Source organism: Gossypium hirsutum, chromosome D01 (genome assembly GCF_007990345.1).
Source record: "Gossypium hirsutum isolate 1008001.06 chromosome D01, Gossypium_hirsutum_v2.1, whole genome shotgun sequence".
NCBI lineage: Eukaryota > Viridiplantae > Streptophyta > Magnoliopsida > Malvales > Malvaceae > Gossypium > Gossypium hirsutum.
In genome coordinates, this window is record NC_053437.1 from 31,518,851 (window position 1) to 31,539,507 (window position 20,657).

The 20,657-nt window shown below is 35.1% G+C and overlaps 1 protein-coding gene across 1 annotated transcript; it reads right to left on the bottom strand.

Moving 5' to 3' along the window:
• Window positions 1-483: 483 nt before the first annotated feature.
• On the bottom strand, window positions 484-1,143 carry LOC107921626 (uncharacterized). Its single transcript, XM_016851457.1, has one exon. It carries the CDS (start codon window positions 1,141-1,143, stop codon window positions 484-486), a length of 660 nt encoding a protein of 219 aa, XP_016706946.1.
• Window positions 1,144-20,657: the final 19,514 nt, after the last annotated feature.

A 20,657-nucleotide genomic window follows, 5' to 3' on the forward strand; every position in this document is an offset into this window, starting at 1 on the left:
CCTAACGGATGTTCGATAAGCTAAGAGAGCGAATAATAGCTTTTCATGCCAATCCTTGTAGGTTTCAGTCATTTTTCCCACAATTCTCTTAATATTCTTATTGGCCGCCTCCACTGTACCATTCATTTTTAGGCGATATGGGGACGAGTTATGGTGACTGATCTTGAACTAACTACAAACCTTCGCTATTGTGTTATTATTCAAATTCAACGTGTTATCGGATATGATTCTTTCAGGCATTCCATATCGACAAATGATCTCCTTTTTCAAGAATTTACTAACCGCCGATTTCGTGACATTTGCATATGAAGCAGCTTCCACCCATTTGGTAAAGTAATCAATGACCAAAAAGATGAAACGATGCCCATTCGAAGCCTTTGGTGATATCAGCCCAATAACATCCATGCCCAACATGGAGAACGACCACAGAGCAATCATAGCGTGCAGAGGTGAGGGAGGTACATGTATCTTATCTCCATAAATCTAACATTTATGACACTTCTTGGCATAGCTAATGCAGTCCCCTTCAATAGTAGACAAATAGTATACAAATCTCATGATCTGTCTGGCCATTGTAAAACCATTTGCATGGCTCCCGTAAATGCCCTTATGGACTTCCTCCAGGATCTTCCTAGCCTCCATGGCATCTACACATCTTAACAGCACTTGATATTTCCCTTTTTTGTACAACACTTCCCCATCTAAGACATACTCAATGGCTATTCTTCTTAGCGTTCTCTTGTTGTTTTCTGTCGCTTGATCAGGGTATTTTTGATTCTTCACATACTGTAGTATACTTTGATACCAAGGGTGATCATCTTTTCCCTCTTCTTTAATACTGTAGCAATTAGCCAGAACTTCGTATATGCTCATCTGAATAGGCTTCATGATTTCTAACTTGTTCACCTTAATCATTGAGGCTAGAGTAGCCAGTGCGTCAGCCATCTTGTTTTCCTCTCGTGGGAGATAATAGAAAGTGATGTCATCAAACTCGTCAATCAATTCAAGAACCAGTTTTTTATAACTGATCAACTTAGGATCTCTGGTTTCCCATTCTCCTTTGAGTTGGTATATCACTAATGCAGAATCTCCATACACTTTAAGCATTTTGATTTTACGTTCAATGGCCACACGAATACCCATAATACATGCTTCATATTCTGCCATGTTATTTGTGCAATCGAAGTCCAACTTGGTAGCTACAGGATAATGATCTCCACTTGGGGATACCAAGACTGCCCCAATTCCATTACCTATAGCATTTGAAGCCTTAACTTCCAGATGTGGTCTATTCGAGGGTTTTCTTCAGTGTTTGCCACATACAATAAGTCCTCATTTGGAAAATCAAAGTTCAAAGGCTCATAGTCTTCCAAGGCTCTATTGGCTAGAAAATCAGCTATTGTACTTCCTTTCATAGCCTTCTGACTTACATATACTATGTCAAATTCAGAGAGCAGAATTTTCCATCTAGCCATTCTCCCATTTAAAGCAGTTGATTCCATCATGTACTTTAAAGGATCTAACTTTGAAATCAGCCAAGTCGTATGATACAACATGTATTGTCTTAGTCTTCGGGTTGTCCAAATTAAAGCACAACACAACTTTTCAATAGACGAGTACCTCATTTCACAATCAGTGAATTTCTTGCTGAGATAGTATATTGCTCTTTCTTTCTTTCCTATTTCGTCATGTTGGCCCAAAACGCATCCCATGGAATTGTCAAACACCGTCAGATACAATATCAAAGGCTTATCTGGACTAGGCAGTGATAGTATTGGAGCATTAGCCAAATATTGTTTTATCTTGTCAAAAGCTTTCTGACATTCCTCATCCCATTCTCCCGGGTTATGTTTCTTCAGAAGACGAAATACTAGATCGCATTTCTCAGTCAATTGTGAAATGAACCGAGCAATGTAGTTCAACCTTCCTAGGAACCCTCGGACCTCCTTCTGGGTGCTTGGAGGAGGCAGATCTCGTATTGCTTTAACTTTATCTGGGTCAATCTCAATCCCCTTCCTACTGACTATGAAGCCTAACAACTTTCCTAATCTGGCTCCAAATATGCATTTTGCTGGGTTGAGCTTGAGCTGAAATTTTCTCAATCTTAAGAATAATTTTCTCAAGACTCGGAGATGATCCTCTTCAGTTCTAGATTTTGCAATCATATCATCAACATAGATCTCAATTTATTTGTACATCATGTCATGAAACAGGGTGACCATTGCCCTTTGGTACGTTGCTCCTACATTCTTCAATCCAAAGGGCATTACTTTGTAACAAAATGTTCCCCATAGGGTAATGAATGTGGTTTTCCTCATGTCCTCAGGATGCATTTTTATTTGATTATATCCAGAAAAGTCATCCATGAAAGAAAATAATGAGTAGCCAGCTGTGTTATCTACCAAAGTGTCAATGTACGACAGAAGAAAATTGTCTTTTGGACTAGCCTTATTTAGGTCCCTATAATCCACGCACTTTCGTACCTTTCCCTCCTTTTTGGGAATAGGGATGATGTTTGCTACCCATTCTGAGTACTTAACCTCCTGTAACAACCCAACATCGAACTACTTTTTGACCTCCTCTTTTATATTCAACACAATATCAGGTCTCATTCTTCTGAGCTTCTGCTGAACTGGTTTGCAATCCTCTTTTATAGGTAAACGATGTACCACAATGCTAGTATTTAGCCCTGGAATATCCTGGTAGGACCATGCGAAAACATCTTTAAACTTTCAGAGTAATTCAATGAGGTCATACTTTGTCTTTGCGGTGATATCAGTTCCGATTTTCACCTATTTTCCTTCCTCTAGGCTCACAATTTCTAATGATTCCTTATGAGGTAGGATTTGTTTATCATCTTGCTCCACCATTCTCAACAAGTTCGGAGATACACCACAGTCTTCATCATTTTCAAAGTCATGAGATCCTTCCAAACACATGTCTTGCTCAAAAAGAGACTCCGTGTTTGAAACAACATCACTCATGTCATTGATATCTGAGGACCTATGGGGATACACCAAAGAATATACAAAGTATAAATTTATGAATAATTATTTGCACGACTAGGTTATAAATGAAAAAAATATTTGGAAGACAATTAATCAAATGGAATATATTTACTCGCTTGGAAAGAATAAAAGAATAATTGCTCGAAATGAATGCAAAGATGTATTTTATTAGGATAAAGATATTCAGACTTAAGCCTACTTCACAAAGGATTTCTTATCATTCTTAGGCTAAAAACAACAATAATGTTTTTAACATTACTCTGAATAAGCTCTAAAGACTACAGGTATTTCTTCCGCGGTCTAATTGTTTAGCTCACTCCCAGGTTCGTAAGGGCCAATCTCCAACAAGGACCTTCTTTCAACTGTCTCTATAGCATTGATATGAACTCTTTCCAACATTTCTTCAATGCCTTCCCTTCTGGACACCCCTCGCTCAGGGTAAATAAACCCACCTGACACAAAAGATTTAGATATGTGAGGGAAGGTCAAAGGCTCCCACTTGACTTTCTCTCCGCTTAAACGTGCCCTTCTTCTCTCCTACCTTTTCTCCACTTCTTTTCTCCTTTGTTTCATATCCGGCTTGTAACCTAAGCCAAAACGATCAAACTTTCCCTTCAGCGTGGGTGCTTCGGCCCTTCCTTGAAGGTACTTTCGCAACCCTTTTTCTGGCGAAGCTCCTTTTCCTACCATCAACTGTAGACCCATCTCAGTAGTCTTGGATATCTTTGGTACTGGGATTCTATTTCCTTTAGAAATAAACATTGCGTTCACAAATTCCAAGGATCGGAAAGAACATTTCATTGCCTCATCATTGGTCTCTACATAAGGTGCATCACCCGTTACCATCGCGATAATATCCTCCTCCGCACTTATTGTTACCAAACGACCCTCTGATATTAGCTTCACCTTCTGATGTAACGATAAAGGTACTGCCCCTGCCGAGTGTATCCACGATCTCCCCAATAAACAATTGTAGGAAGGCTTAATATCCATTACTAAAAAGTCCACCTCATAAGTAATTGGGCCAATTCTTAATGGTATTTCAATTCTTCCTATAACCCTTCTTTCTGTTCCATCAAATGCCCTTACTATATTCTGGCAAGGTTTCATATGTGAACTGTCCACAGGTAATCGATTAAGGGTGGACAAAGGCAATACGTTCAATGCGGATCAATTATCGATCAAAACCCCTGGTAATGTGTCCCCCTGACAACAGGTAGTAATGTGTAGAACTGTAGTAGAACCCCTAGCTCTAGACGGTATTTCATCATCATTGAAAAAGATAAAATTATCAGCACTTATATGTTGACCAAGCGATCTAATTTATTGACTGAGATGTCCTCGGCCACATATGTTTCGTTTAGTACTTTCATCAGCGCATTTCGATGTACTTTTGAACTTAGGAGCAAAGCTAACACAGAAATGCGGGCCGATTGTTTGTGCAGTTGCTCCACAACACTGTATTCACTGTGTTTCAAAAACTTCAAAAACTCCTTCACTTCTTCTTCTTTTATTGGTTCATTAACCAATGGCTCAAATTCCACCGCCTTCCCTTTCCTCTGTTCCACCACCGGAGTCTTTTCTCTTGGCAATTCTGCCCGAGAGTCATAACGCTTCCCATTACATGTATAAGAACCCATTTCCTGGTATTCTTTTACCATGTTGCCCTCAACTTCTTTCCCTGGGATTGTCACATTTCATCCGTAATTCCACGGGACCATTTTGTCATCCTTATATACGAAACTTGACGGTGTGATTACAATTTTTGGTGTTACCTGAGCCCTAGCCTCGTTACTCTTAGGTCGTGAGACAATGACTACAGGATGATTTATTTTTGGGGTCCCCGTTCCCGACTCTGTCGCGCATATGCTCCTCCTTTCTTCCGCATCTTCATAGAACCTCATCTCCTTGTTATCCATCATGCTTTGAACCAATCCCTGAATTCTTCACATTCTTGGATCTCGTGCCCTGTTTTATGGTGGAATTCACAATAATTTCCCATCTTATACCGTTCCTCCAAATCTGAAATAACTAACCCTCTTTTTGCCATCTCTTTCCATACCCGCTTCAATGGAGTTCTTACTTCAGCGATGTCAGTCTTGACTTCTTCCCCCGTACCTTCGCTCAACATATTCACTCCCTTATCATCATGATTGGGCAATGGACCTTCTGTGCTGGGTGAGTCATCAAATTTGACAACACCCAATTTTATAAGTCCTTCTACGACCTTCTTGAAAGCGGTATAATTTTCTATTGACTGTCCTGAAATCCCTGCATGGTAGTCACATTGTGCGTTCGTGTCAAAACATTTTGGATACGGGGATTGTAGAGGATTCAAGTAATGAGGAGCAATAACATGGGCATAAATAACTTCTGATACAGCTCTTTATATGTCATTAGAATGGGAGTGAACTGGGGCTTCTCAGTATTTTTCCTCATTCCCGATTCTGGTTTCGATGAGCCTTGTTGATTAGCAACCATCTTCCCTGGTTGATTCACTGTAATTGATTTACTGTATGTGTTCACATTGTTTACTTCACCTTCTCTTTTCTTTGAAGCTGATCTTCGACTATTCTCCCCACCATCTATTTTTCCACTTTTAATAGCATGTCCAATCATTTCGCCATTCATGATTATATCCACGAAACTCTTCAAGGCACTTCCTAACATGTGCATGATAAACGGCGCCTTCAATGTGTTGATGAAAAGCATCGTCATTTCTTTTTCCAAGAGTGGTGGCTGAACTTGAACTGCAATCTCTCTCCACCTCTGTGCATACTGTCTAAAACTTTTGTTTGATTTCTTTTCCAAGTTCTGAAAAGTAATCCTGTCAGGCATTATTTCAGATACATGACTGTACTGTCTCATAAAAGCCTGCGCCAAATCCCTCCAAGTGCTGATTTTGGCCCGGCTCAACTGGTTATACCACTTAGACGCCGCCCCAATGAAGCTATCCTGAAAACAATGTATTAACAACTGATCATTGTTAATGTACCAGTCATCCTCTTACAGAACATTGTAATATGGGCTTCAGGGTAACTGGTCTCGCTATATTTCTCAAATTTCGACATCTTAAACTTTTAAGGAAGTACCAAATCCGGAACCAGACTCAGATCTTTTGCATCTATTCCATAATAACTTTCAATGTTTTCTATTGCCTTAAAATTCTCCTCAATCCATTTCCATTCTCCTCAAACAATTTTGGTAATTCTTCCTTTTCTTTATCTTTCTCGGCTACTTCATTGAAGTCCGGGACAGCAAGATTAACTGGGTTTTCACCAGGGTTAGAACCTGATCCAGCTTGGGAGTTCATTGGTATTGGAATATCGGCTTGAAACCGTTGAGGCCTTATTGAAATAGCGGACCTACGCGGCTGCACCTCAGTCTGAACCTGCGCATGCGGAGGCGTAAAGCCTAGAGGATAGGTGAGTCCAGTCTTGTCTTCTTCTTCATCATTGATTATATGGCCTTTCCCCTTATTTAATCCTTTTAATAATTGCGTTAGCTCAGTCATCATGTCCTTTTGAGACTCCAGCATCTTTTTTATCATGTCCTGTTGAATTTTTTCCAATTGTTCCTTCATTTGCATCTGTAACTGATCTTGCATTTCCTTTTGAAGGTGCTCCAACTTTTCCAATCGTTGATCCATAATTTTTTATTTTGCGCGGATACCGTAGCGGTGTTTGGGTGACGAGTTTTTGTTGGTTTCCAGATTAACTGTAATGATTAATCAATTAGGTTCTTTCAATGGGCCTTAATGCATATGATGTAATGTAATGGTGTCGATTCTGATTCAATTTCATTTAGAAAACTTTCACTAGAAAACAAATTCTTTACATAAAACAGGTTACATATATGCTCTTGCCCTAATGCTCAGAACTTTAATTTTCATAAGTAATGAAGCTAATTCCTATCCTCGAGTTGATTCCAGCTCATACTTTATGCTCAGTGCATCGGCTTGTACTGCCAAAGTCTGCAGGTGATCAGCTACCTCCTGGATCTGAACCACGGCTTCTCCCATGATACGATCTCTATTTTTAACTTGATTCTGAAGATGGTAAAGTTGCTCATTCTGACGACTTTCATTGGTTTCCAAGTACTCAGTCCGGATATCACAACTTCGCAATGTCGATTCCAACTATTATATTATTCCTTTCATTTCTTCAATTTTCCAAAGCTCGCCCTTAATTCCATCGTAGAATTTCGACTTCGTTATTGATGAAGAGATCTTTCCAACTCAACCACTCTATCTTTTAATTCGCACTTTTCCTTTTGGCTTTCTGACAAACTCCTTTCTAAAGCTCCATTTTGCGTCTGAACCTCTCGGAATTTCTTTTCCCATCCATCAGGCTTGATCTTTTCTTCCCGAATCTCTTGGCGCCATTACTCTGGAGTTTTTCCTAGCCCAACAATTCTTATTGATAACCTCAACTTCTTGTAGTCTGTCTTCAAACTATCCAAGTCTTCCTCAGCCTTATTCTTTCCTTTTCTTAATTTCTCTATCTCTAACTTTTGAACATCCACATCTAATCCTAAGTGCATCTTTTCTTCTTCCAACTGCTCGATCTTCTTTTCAAGCTCTACATTCCTCTTCTCAGAATCGTGCTTCATAATTTCCAGTTCGGAGGGAACAACCTGCAAATGTTCTTCTAGTGACTGACTATCTCCTTGACTTGGCCTTGGGATGTTATCATTGATTCTTCTGACCCACAAGTCATTATATTCAAGAGTCATCGTCGGGCCTACGGCTAATCTCTTCATCCGTCGAGTTTGGTCTCATGCACTGGTTATCTCTCGAATCTTCTTTTTATATCCATTGTCTTTATATGAGAATTTGACTCAGCTAAGCCTTGGGTTACAGGTATAAACTACGTTGACCTGTACTGTCTTAGCACCATTAATGGAGCATAACCAACCGCTCCCCAGATTCCAAGTAACGGGACCCAATCAAAGTTACCACATCGGTACAAGATTTCATCCGAAAGTAACCATGGGGCTCTCCATTCGATGTCCTCCTCATGAAGATTTTGAAGAATGACCAGCCATTTCTCTTCCGAGATGTCATCTCTCTTTGGTGTAGCTGGTATCTCTTTTAACGGCGAATAATTTTCAGAAAAAACTTGATACGAAACCTTATCAATTTTCCAAAAATGACTGTGGAACCATGCAAGTAGAAGCTGCACACACCCAATGAATCTGTCTTCCCCTGCCCTTCGAATACATTCAATGACCTGAAGGTTTCTGCCAAAATTGCCGGAACAGGTGTAACCCTCTTATCAAGTCGGTCAAAGAGATCTGAGGTTGCCTCATCTGCGTGCCCTAGTGCCTTAGGGAAAATTACTAGCCCATAAATGCTTAGAGCAAAGGTATCAACCCTTTTCCTCGCATTAGGGTGCCCCAAAATCAACTCCTACAGGCTTTTCCAAGGGATACAGTTACTTTCCCCCTTCAGCTTGATCCGTGTCGTGACCCACTGCTCATTCATTCCAGTGATGTTCATCAACTTCTTTATAAAGGTTGGAACATTAACGGCTCTAGAGTAGATTTTATCAACTTGGATCTTTGGACAACGTAGCAAAGCTGTATATTCTTCTATAGTGGGCACCAAATCAACCCCTCCAAAGGTACAACAATCATACGCGGGGTTCCAAAACTGAGCGATAGCCCGGAACAAATGTACATCTACCTTAATGTCGAGTAGATACGGCAAATCTCCATAACTTGAGTTAAACAAATGCTTAGTTTCGTCATTCCAATGGTCCCATATTACCTTTAATTCTTGAAGGCTATTTTGCATCACACTGATACGGGTGTAGTCCCATAACTCTGACGTATACCCCTCGGCTAGACTATCTCCTTTCTCTAATTGTGTTTTCTCTGACCACACATGGACAGCAGCATTGTCCTCTACTTTATCAAGAAATTCGTTCTCCATGCCAAGCTTTCTAATTTAGTAATCGAACCTGAATCGACACTCTTTTGTATATGAAATGACATGCAAACAAAAAAAAACATAAGTTAGTGCAACAAAAAAAAAGAACGCAACTTTAAGTAAGTAAAAAAGATCAAACACCTATCGGCGCAATCGCTAGGGTTTCCACAGTACGATCAAGGATGGGCTCCGAGGTTTTTCTACATGCAGCTTGGTTCTAAAGTCGAGGTACCTGAACCAGCAGATTCCTCGATCCTCACCCATTATAGGCTCATACGGACCGAGTTCGGCTCAGGGGAATACATTTCCCTATGGCTGCACGGAGATAAAAATCTCACGAAGACATAGGTACGGATGTATCCCGGAAGCGATCCACTATCCTGCACGGAGGTGAAAACCTCACAAAAGAATAGCTTCTCACTCCCACTTTAAGGGGTAAGACCAGAATAGCCTTTATACAATATGATACAAAGATATTAAAACTTAATTCACAGTAATCATACAAACAAATGCAAAGAGGATCGTACTTTTTCAAATCAAATGTTTAATTTTTGAGAATAAGATAAAAGACAATCAATTTTACGGCTTGACTCTCTAAATGGTGTCCCAGTGGAGTCGCCAAGTTGTTGAAACCACTTTAAATTTGAAGAAAAAAGGGGAATCGACTTTGAAAATAAAAAAAAGGGAGTCGCCACTGATCTTTTTATTAAGGTGTGATCGGATCACCAAGAAAATAATTTTAGGTCTGTGAATTTTGAAAAAACAGGTTCGGGAGTCGGTTACGCACGAGGAAGGGTTAGCACCCTCGTAATGCCCAAAAATTGGTACCTAATTGATCATTTTATGTCTTAGTTTTGAAACTCTGAAAAGCTTTTAAAATACGATTCTTCCCCTTTTTATTAATTTCATAAAAGATGCATGGATAAATCGATGCGAATACCAAAGACCTCCTTATCTTAGAGTAATAAGTTTGTCTTTTGATTTCCAAAACTTGCGTGGTGAGATTTAAAAAGTATATTCAATTGCTTTAAGTCCGATGAAAAATTGAAACCCAATACGTTAGGGCACGGTTTCTCAAAGTTCCGAGCATTGAATATTGCCCTTATTATTTTTTAAAATACTCATTTCGCGAAAACGACGTATCACATCCAATACATTAGGATACGACTTATCGAATTCCTGAGAGTGAGTTTTATATTTTGATTAAAGAAAACATTCGATTATTTAGATTCAACGAGGAAAAATAGAACCCAATACATTAGGGCTCGATTCTCTCGGGGATTCCAAATATCGAGTATATGTGCTATTTTGAAAGGCTTTTGTATGAAATAGCTTTGACATTTGTGAATTTAAAAAAAAACGATTGCATAATAATGTACCATGCGAAATAACAATTTTACACTAAAGCATACGCCAATACATAACAAAGATTCAATATACGCGAATAAATAATATCATACACATAAGAGCAACAATTCTTATATCCTATATTATGCAAATACTAACATCCACATTAGCAAGTAGAATGAATTAAAAAGACAATCTTATAGAGGTAACAAGCAAATTAAACAGAATGTGACAAGTTTCTTAATAAACAACATTAAGCAATCGTGAAAGAAGGGAAATTATGTATTAAGAGGTTTAAAATAAGTGCTATATATGTGTCAAAATTTGAAATAAATAAAATACAATCAAAGACAAATATGTCATAAAATAATAGTAGCTCAATAATTTTTAAAATGAATATTATCAAAATACATAAAGATATATATACTTATTTAGATAAATAATATATATAAAGAAAAAATAATAATAATGTAAATAACATACGTATATACTAATATTAGTAATAAAATAATTAGTAAATTAATATAAAAAACCAATAAAAAAAGGGTTAAATCACAATAGATCTAAATTAACAAGCAATTAATGTAATTAAAACAAAACGGGGGACTATATCGCAATGCGCGAATTATATGGGGGGCTGAGTAGGAAATATTCCTTCCCTTCCAAAACACAGCGTTTTATGCGGATCAAATTGAAACAAAAATAAAATAAAAGGTTAAATTTAAAAAAGGAAATGAAAATGAAGAGGGTATTGAATTGAAATACCACGCGAAACAAGAAGGACTCGGCGCGCAATTACCCCTCCTCCTACCAAACACGCGGATCTAGCCGTAGTTGGACCGGGTCATCGGGTATGGCCCGATACGGCGCCGTTTTGGAGCCACTGATCAGACTCCAAACGGCGTCATTTCACAGTACGCATAAAGCCCCAAAAAAACCCAGGATTTAAGCCATTTCTGCTAGTCCTACATACCTTAGCCACTCTCTACTTAAAACTTAGCCTCCAAAACACCGATTAATCTCCGTCCAGACACCGACGGCGACGGAGGGAGCGAAGATCCAACGGTGCCGCAAAAAGGTAATTTCCCTTTTATTTTACGTCTCCTTATACATCTATATATTTGATAAGAAAAAGGAAAGAAACATGAATCGAAAAAAAAAGGAAAAGGAAACTTGAAAGATCACCTTTCAAAAACTCTTCTATTGCTTCTTGATTCTTTCTGTATATGGATAGTGTGTGTAATGTTTACAAAATTTGGAAAATGGCTTTATATTCGAAGATAAAAAAAATCCAAAATACAACCAATATCCTTTTTCTTTTTTCTTTGCTGCCGTTTTCTACTTGTTTTTTGTTTGTCTGCTTGTGTGCAGGTGCAGAGGAGTCTAGCTGGTGGTACGGAGGCCAACGTGGTGTGGAGGCGCTGCATGCGTGGGGAGTGGCTTGGCACGCGCGGAGGGTGGCCTCGGTGGCTGCGGTGCTGGCGAAAACCCTAGAAGCCTCTAGGGTGCTCCACTGATTTGGGCTGAGTTTTGGGCCTGGGAGATCTGGGTTTAGAAAGTTGGGTTTAGGGTCTGTTAAATTTGGGTAGTTTAGGTTAAAACGGTTTGGGTCATATTGTAGTTGGGTCTTGGGCTAAACGGGTTAGTTATTATTGGGCTAGATGTAAATGGACCTTAAAAATAGACTTTTAATTTTTATTTGTTTATTTGTATTTATTATTTAATATGGGCCGGGCAAATTTGGGCTATTACAGGCTGCTTTATATCTTCATGGGCAGCAGAGCAAATAGTTTATATTTTGAGCATATGTTTATCTATTTCTTCAAGCCACCATTGTACAACTTACAGTACTATGCATTTCGGGATTCACTTGGGGATCAATTTTTAACTGAAATTTTATTCCTTTTTGTGATCTTAAATTGTTTAATAATGAGATGACTCAACAAAGTAATGCCCAAGAGAGCACAGTGCACTGTTAGCATAGCTGCAAAAATCAAAAGATAAAAAATTGGGTTAAGTGCGATTGGTGTTCCAAGCTATTGGGTTAAGTGTGATTGGTGTTCCAAACTATGTGATTCTACATTGGACACTAAAATTTCAAACATTCTAATTGAGTTTCAAAGTATATGTATTATATCAATCAAGTTCTTCCGTCAATTTAGCTATCAGCATAAGTATTAAATGCCAACTTGGATTTAGTATAAAACATTTAAAATTAAAGTATCCAATAAGGTATTTAATGACTAAGCAGATGATTAGGTTGATGGAATGACCTATATGATATGGTATCAATACTTTAAAAACTCAATTAGAATGTTTTCAAGTTTAACTTCCAATTAAAAAATAGGATTGTCGTTTTTAGGTAATTGGTGAAATTAGCCCTAAAAATTCTCTTTTGCTTAAACTACAAAACAAACCAATCACCATTGACCTAACAAAACTAGTCTCCACCGGCGGCATTGGTAGCCAGTTTAATCTCCTTTGGGGTTGAATGAGTGCAAAACTCATCAACACGTGCTTGACCTTTTCCAACCTCACTGACCCCATTGCTTCTATGTTTGCGCAACACATAATTATTAACACATCAACAAATAAATAAATAATTTTCAAAAGGTAAGAAATATCAAATTATGATTTTCATTTCTATACAATACTCCGTTTGGGATTTACTTCAATGCCCTTTAATTTAGTATAATATTTAGTATAATTTGATCCTCTTTTTATTATTAATGTTTACCATTAAAATTGGTCAAAATCTATTATTAATCGCAAATTGTAGATTTAGTTTTTATACTAATTTAATATTTTTAGTTTTATATTTTTTGAATTTTAAAACTTCAGTAGTAATTCAATAAGTAGTCATTAACTTCATTAAATTAAATTAAATTATTTTCAAAATTTTACGATGTGAATATATTACTACACTTATAATGATATATCAGCTTATTATTTTAGTCAATGGATTTAATGGTTATTGTTTGAGTCAGGTTTAAATTTTTAAATTTTGAAAAGTTTTGGGACAAACTGATCAAATTAGAAAATACAAACTAAATTCACAAGTTGCATAGCGTGTACAAGTAATAACAACATTTGACCTAACAGACTTAACTGCTACAGTTTGGATCTAGATTGAAATTTTAAAATTCAAAAAGTATAGAGGTTAAAATTGATTAAATTAAAATATAGAGATTATATTTGTAACTTACGCATAGTATAATGACTAATACCTAAAAAATTCCAAAATATTTTGATTAGTTAGATATGTAGAATTAAAAAAAACGAAATCCAAAAATCAAGAATTAAAATTATAGTCATCAAAATAGTTATTTTCCACTAATTTATTATTTTAAAAAAATAAGCAAGGCCTCTTCATTTGGTTTTGTGTTTCCTTTAAAAGATTCACATCAGTCAACTAATAATTTTTTGTTAAAGATGTTATTAATAATAATAAAATATTTACGTCATGTCTCAAATTTAATTTTATTGTAAAGACGAAAACTAGAATTTGATCCATAAAGATTCCTTCCCATAAATCACTGCTATTCAGCTATGTGATTGATCTTTATCAACCCAATAATTATGTAACACTCCAAAATTTTCCCGTGAAAGTAGGTGTTTTGAAATTTAAATTGTTTCGAGAAATCAAATGGAAAAATTATCTGAGAACAAGTATTGGGTTAGTTTCATATTTCATTTAGAATTAGATGAGAAGTAGAAATTAGTATTATGGCCTATGGACTAATTTTTAAGAAAGGTAAAATATCTAAAATTACTAAAAGTAGGTCTAGAATAAATTTGGATATATGTTTGTTGAGACAAATTTGAATTTCAACAACTATATATTCAAATTCAATTTAGATGTAGAGACTTTTTTTATGTTTTTTTATTAATTTATGTTTTCAAGTTTTTAAAAATATTCATATATTAATTAATGTCAAATTATTAATATAAATAAACTCATATTTCTTAAAAAATTAAAATATATAGAATTACTAGAAAACACATTTGGTCCGGGCAACCATTTTTCCACGTTGAACTTGATAAGAAAAAAAATGATATATTTTTATTAATTTATATTTTTTAAAATTTTTTTTATTTTTATTTATATTTTCTTATCATGTATTATCATTGGATTGACTATCAATGCCACCAGTACAAACTAATCGTGTTAATGCGGAGGTACCAAACTGTGTGGTAAATTACAAGTTCAGGTATATAGTAGGTCCAAAAAAAAAGTATCAATTAGATACAAATAGATAACTTCAGAGGACAAAATATATATTAACCTATTGTCTATATATTTATACCATATTTGAAAATTTTGAATGAGTTGATGGCATGAATTAGCTGGACAGCAAATAAATTGAAATATGATTAGAAACTATTATTTTACAAAGTTATATTATTATGATATTGCTTTTATGTTTTTATCTTTTTTATATAAAATCAATAAAATTTTACATTTTAAAATTTTACTTTAAGACACTATAATATTTAAATTTCCAACCTTATTATTTCAACAAAAAAAATATTTTTTTATTTTATAATTTTATAATAAATATATTTTTTATATAATTTATCATCTACGTGTGCAATAATCTAATACTTCTTTATAAAAATAAATTGGTTTTATGGTTTTTTATCAAAGAACAAAAGAAAAGGCTTTGGAAATTTGAGTAAGGAATTCAGTTCCTTTCCATCGAGTAAGTTGGGGCCAGGTTTGAGTAGTCAAAACTTAAAAAGAGTATGACCGTTGGATTGAAAGGTAGAAGGATGAAAAGAGGAAGCAAAAAAGTAAATTAAAATAAATTTTGAACGTAGATGAGCGGAAAGAAAATAAGACATGATTATTTTTTATTTTAATTATGCATAAAAACTAATACTTTCAAATTGGAATGATAAATGTTATAGTGTAATTTTGCATATATTTTTAGAAGTTTCCCATGTGTTTTGATGATTTAATATGCTTGTAAACTCATCTTTTGATTGAATTTTGTATTTTGTAGGATAAAGTGAGAGTTGGAATCACTTGGAAGCCATATGGAGGTTTTTATGGATAAAATAAAATTTGAGTGTTTTGTGGACTAAAAGATGTACAGAAAAAGTCAGAGAATAAGACGTGCCCACTTGATATGCTGTTCTTGTAACACCCCAAACCCGGCCTAAACATTAAGGCTGAATCTGGTGATGTCACATTGTAACACCTCTTACCCGTATCAACGCTGGAATAGGGTACGAGGCATTACCAGAATAAATACACTTATAGACATATTAATCCGAGTTATAAAATTTTATCCAAATTAAAACTTTCCAATTGTTATTCTTGGGTCATTAATTAGGGTTTACTTGGCTAAATATACTCACAATCTTTCAGTTCCTTGTATGAATTTATAAATTTTCACTTACTTGTTGAATTCGTCCTGAGTACCTGAATTGATCTGTATCATTACATATTCTCATATCGTCAAATTTTCCATTTTAACTATTGTAGTATATCAATAGTTCACTATCTGGTAAGCTAATTGTCACATACATACATTAACCATTCATCTCTCATATAGCTAACAAAATTAGCCACAAAGATAGTACAAATTTTCTCTATTCGATATAAACCAAAACCTGTTATTTCTTTTCCAACAAACCTTACTAAATATGCACTTTATACTAACCCAAGTGTTTAACCATTGACCCATGACATAAATGTATTTTATCCATTATTACCGAATATAGATATGCTTCACAAATCATAATTTACCTCACATAGTAACCGAATTAATTTTTTTATCATTTCTCAAATAGATTACAAAATAAGTTATATAACAAAATATAGATACATTTTAAACCACACAATTAAACAAATTTTCATGGCATTACATGATCATCACATATCAAAGACAAATGTTCTTGACATTTCCATCACCTAAACTGAATTAATCAATGCAACTCAATAATATAATCATCCATACATCATTATTATCACACATATATATATCATGACTAAATTTCTTAAACATTTGATCATTTACTTTTCAATATCGCAATAGCTCCTTCAGTACCAATACGTATTTACCATTCAATTTAACATTTACCGATTATAATCAGGCATATGACCATTTATACACAATTCATTCATACATTTTATTGCCCTCCTCCTCCTCTCCATCCCACATCCTTTATTTATATAACATGCTTAAATAGCATTATACATAATTTCACTATCCACTTATATTTAAATTTAAAGTTGTTTGGTCGAGTTATAGTCACTAAATTATTCTTATCTGGAGTTACAAAGCTCTAAATTAATTTCTGTTAATTTTCCCCAAAACTATACTCATGTATCTTATTACCATAAAATTTTCAGAATTTTTGGTTTAGCAAATTAGTATAGTTTATTCTTTAAGCTTTCCCCTATTTCACTGCTCGACAGCTCTGACCCCTCTTCACTAAAATTTACTTAACTCTTTGTAAAGAATTCAAAAAATGTTCTTGTTTGTTCCTCTTGAAAATAGACTCATTGAGAAGTTCAAGCATGTATAATAAAAGCCATAATTATGTTTATACAATTTTTGGTGACTTTCCAAAGATGGAACAGGGGATTTCGAAATCAATTCAACCCTATCTTACTAAAATTCAAATATTTCAAAATATATAACTCTTTTGCTTGCTCTGTGTCTTTCATGTGAAAATAAACTCATTCAGATTCAATTTCGTATATTATCTAGCCTCTAATTCAATTTCCACCATTTATGGTGATTTTTCAAAGTTGCACAACTGTTGTTGTTCAAAACTATTTTATTTCTAAATTTACTCTTTTATTGTTTTAATATTTCATACCATCTTACACACGGGTCAATTAAGTATCAAACCCAATATTCCTCACATAATCTTGTCCATTTCATATGTACATTCACTTTTCCAATTTCCATGTTGAACACTCGGAATATTATCCGTTACTCGGTGGATTTAGCACTTAGCAACCACCTTAAATTTAGTGATACGGGGAATCAGCAAATAGCAACCCCTTTCACAATCAATGATACAGTGGAATCAGCACTTAGCAACCACCTTTATATTCAGTGATAGAGGGAATCAACACACAGCAACCCCTTTCATAATCAAATATACGGTGGAATCAGCACATAGCAACCCCTTTCACAATAAAATATACGGTGGAATTAGCACTTAGCAACTACCTTTAGAATCAATAATCCGGGGAATCAGCACTTAGCAACCCCTTGGGGAATCTGCACTTAGCAACCCCTTTTTGATTAGAGTTTAGGGAATCTGCACTTAGCAACCCCTTTTTGATTAGAGTTTTGGGGAATCTGCACTTAGCAACCCCTTACATTCAATGAATCCCAGTCTAATCCGAGTGTTCAATCGAGAACCTTATTTTACAACATTTTACCAACTTTTTCAAATTTAACCATATTTTTGTAATCTACATCAAATATTTATTCTATATTCAATCATATCTCAACAATATATTAAATAAAATTAAAACAATGCATTATTCACATACAAACTTACTTTGGTGCAACAATATAGAAATTTAGCAATTTAGTCTTTAATCTTTTCTTTTCTCCGATCAAGGTCAATTCCACTTCTTTCTTGAACAATAATAACATATTTAACTTATTTAACATGCACATTCATCAAAACAGTCCTTAACTCAAAATTTTTCAAAATTACAATTTTGCCCCTAAACTTTTGCATATTTACACTTTTGTCCCAAAGCTCGAAAATTAAACTTCATCTCTTATTCTTATGTTTTATGACATACTGAACATTTTTCCCTTCTATGGAAACATCAAATTCCCCCTCTAACACTTATGAACATTAGGTATTTTTACCGATTATGTTGTTTTACTCGTTTTCACTTAAAATCGCTTAGCAAAAGTTGTTTAACATAATTTTTAGCTTTATATTATACCATAAAAAACCAAAATAAACACATTTCACCTATGGGTATTTTTCCAAATATAAACCCTAGGTTAAATTATTACTAGAAATAGCTAAAACAAGTTATCGGGACTCTAAAAACGTAAAGAACATTAAAAACGGGGCTTAGAATCACTTACCATGGAGCTTGGAAGCTTGCAAACCCTAACTATGGCTTCTCCCCTTGCTAAATTCGGCCTTAGCTTTAATATGGACAAATTTTTTGCTATTTTGGCCTTTTAATTCTTTTAATTACTAAATGACCAAAATGCCCCCAACTTAAAAAAAATCCTATTTCACTTATCTCTTGTCCATTTTTGTCCAAAAAGTTAACCAATGGTCTAATTTCCATTTAAGGACCTCCAATTTAAAATTTCATAGCAATTTAACACCTCTAGCTTCTAGAACTCAACTTTTGCACTTTTTACAATTTCGTGGAATTGTAGACCATAAAAATATAATAAAAAATAAATCTTTCCTCGTCTAATTTGTGGTCCCGAAACCACTGTTCCGACTACATCTAAAATCAGGCTGTTACAGTTCTATTTCTCTTCATGGATAGTTAACTTCTTCATTCTGGGTTTTATCAAGGTTTTTGATTCATTGAACAGTAAGATTATTGTTCTTCATGTTTTTAGATTCTTGAATACTTTTACATCTTCTATTCTTTATATTATTATTGATTTGTGAATTGCATGAACTGGCCACTCTTCAATCTTTTCAAATTAATATACAACCAATTGAGATCTTCTCATCCGTAATTGTGGGAAGGTTTTAATCCGTGTGGTGAATAACTCAAGTTACAAAGGTGTAGAATCTAGTTTAAATTATCCATGCTGGTGTTAGATGGTTGGCTAGAATTGGGTCCTCTAAATCATACGACTGTGGTAAGTTAAATCCTAAGAGCGTCTTCGCGGGACTATTTATCAACAAGAGAAGTAATCATTTGAGTGTCTCTTTGATTATCGAGAACTAAGGAGAGATTGAGCTATTATAGCGTATCGAGTAGCTATAACTAATTTATTCCAGAAGTTTAGAGAATTATTTGCAAAATCAATGATCAATCCATGAATTAAAACCTACAATTTCCCTTGCCTGGATATTTATCAAACATTAAATTTTCCTAAATCTTATTATTTTTACTGCATTATTTTTATTAGTTTTTATTCCAAATTGAACTATTAAACCCCCTCAATTTTATTTTCTAATCTATTTTATAGGAATTAGTCTAATCCCACTTCTTGTGGATTCAACCTTGCTCACCACTCTACAAAAGTTTGTTTTTCTTTCTTTTCGAGGAAAATTTACTTTTGGAGGTCTTGACAACCTACCAAAATTTGGTGCCATTGTTGGGGAGTGGTTGATACGCACTCACCTCGATTAAAGAATTGAGTCATAACGGTTTGCCCGATCATGAATGGAGTAGGATGAAAGCATTTCAAAATAAAGTTAACGAAAGAAGGAATATAGGCTCAAATAGGTTCAATAGGGCTATGGAATGCTTTGAAATTTGATGGATGGAAATGGAACTAAGGATTCAAAGTTGAACTAACACAATAAAGGTGTGTTAACTCGAAACTTATGTGAATGCTTAGGTTGAGATAGTGATGGATAGAATGGAAAGTAAGTGAATTGAGACCTCGACCCACTATCAAGGATGATAGGAACCTCGGTATAACTTGAAAGCCACACTTTGGGTACAAAGTGATAAGTTTGAAAAACAAAGATGAGTTGACGCAACAAGGATACTTGATAAGTCAGACAAGTCTTTAAAGAACAATGGGAGTTGAAAACAAACTCATAAAGTGGATAATATTTATAAAAGGTTCAAAAGTCCTTACAAAGTGCAAATGAACACATATTTATAGTCTAAGCCTAAAGTAGCTGAATGGACAAATAAAGATGCTGAATAGTCAGCAAAATTAAAACAAAAGGAGCTGGAAATTTCCAAGAAGCCTCCTTGAACGTCCTTGGGAAGTTTCATGCATGAAAACTCAAATGGACAGCTTCTAGATGAAGTCCATTCATGTGGACATTAATTGGAGTGTTGCTGAGCTGAATGGAATGTCTTGGTTTGGCCAAAGAGACTAAATGCTTCTTAATTGAGCTGCTTGGTGGAGCTCAATGGACTTGAGTTTAATGAGTAGCATAAAGCATTGCAATGTTCCTTCTAGTGTGAAAGGATGAATATGAATGGTTCCCTAGTGTGAATACTCAAAACTGATCAGCCATCCAATGTGAAAAGCACCTCCAGCAATGTGAACATCTTAAGTTGCTGCCTTGAAAAGCTGGACGGTCAGCTTAAGGAGAGAAATCATCAATTCCTTTGGCTCAATAGATGCTTAGGAGACCTCAATCATCAGCAGCCTTTCTTTAATTCTCCATTTATACCGTCCATGCACGTACCTTGTACCAAAGAAATGCAACAA

Excerpts from the sequence above, each read along its gene's own strand:
- LOC107921626 (XM_016851457.1), bottom strand. The coding sequence starts at position 1,143 with ATGGGTATTCGTGTGGCCATTGAACGTAAAATCAAAATGCTTAAAGTG.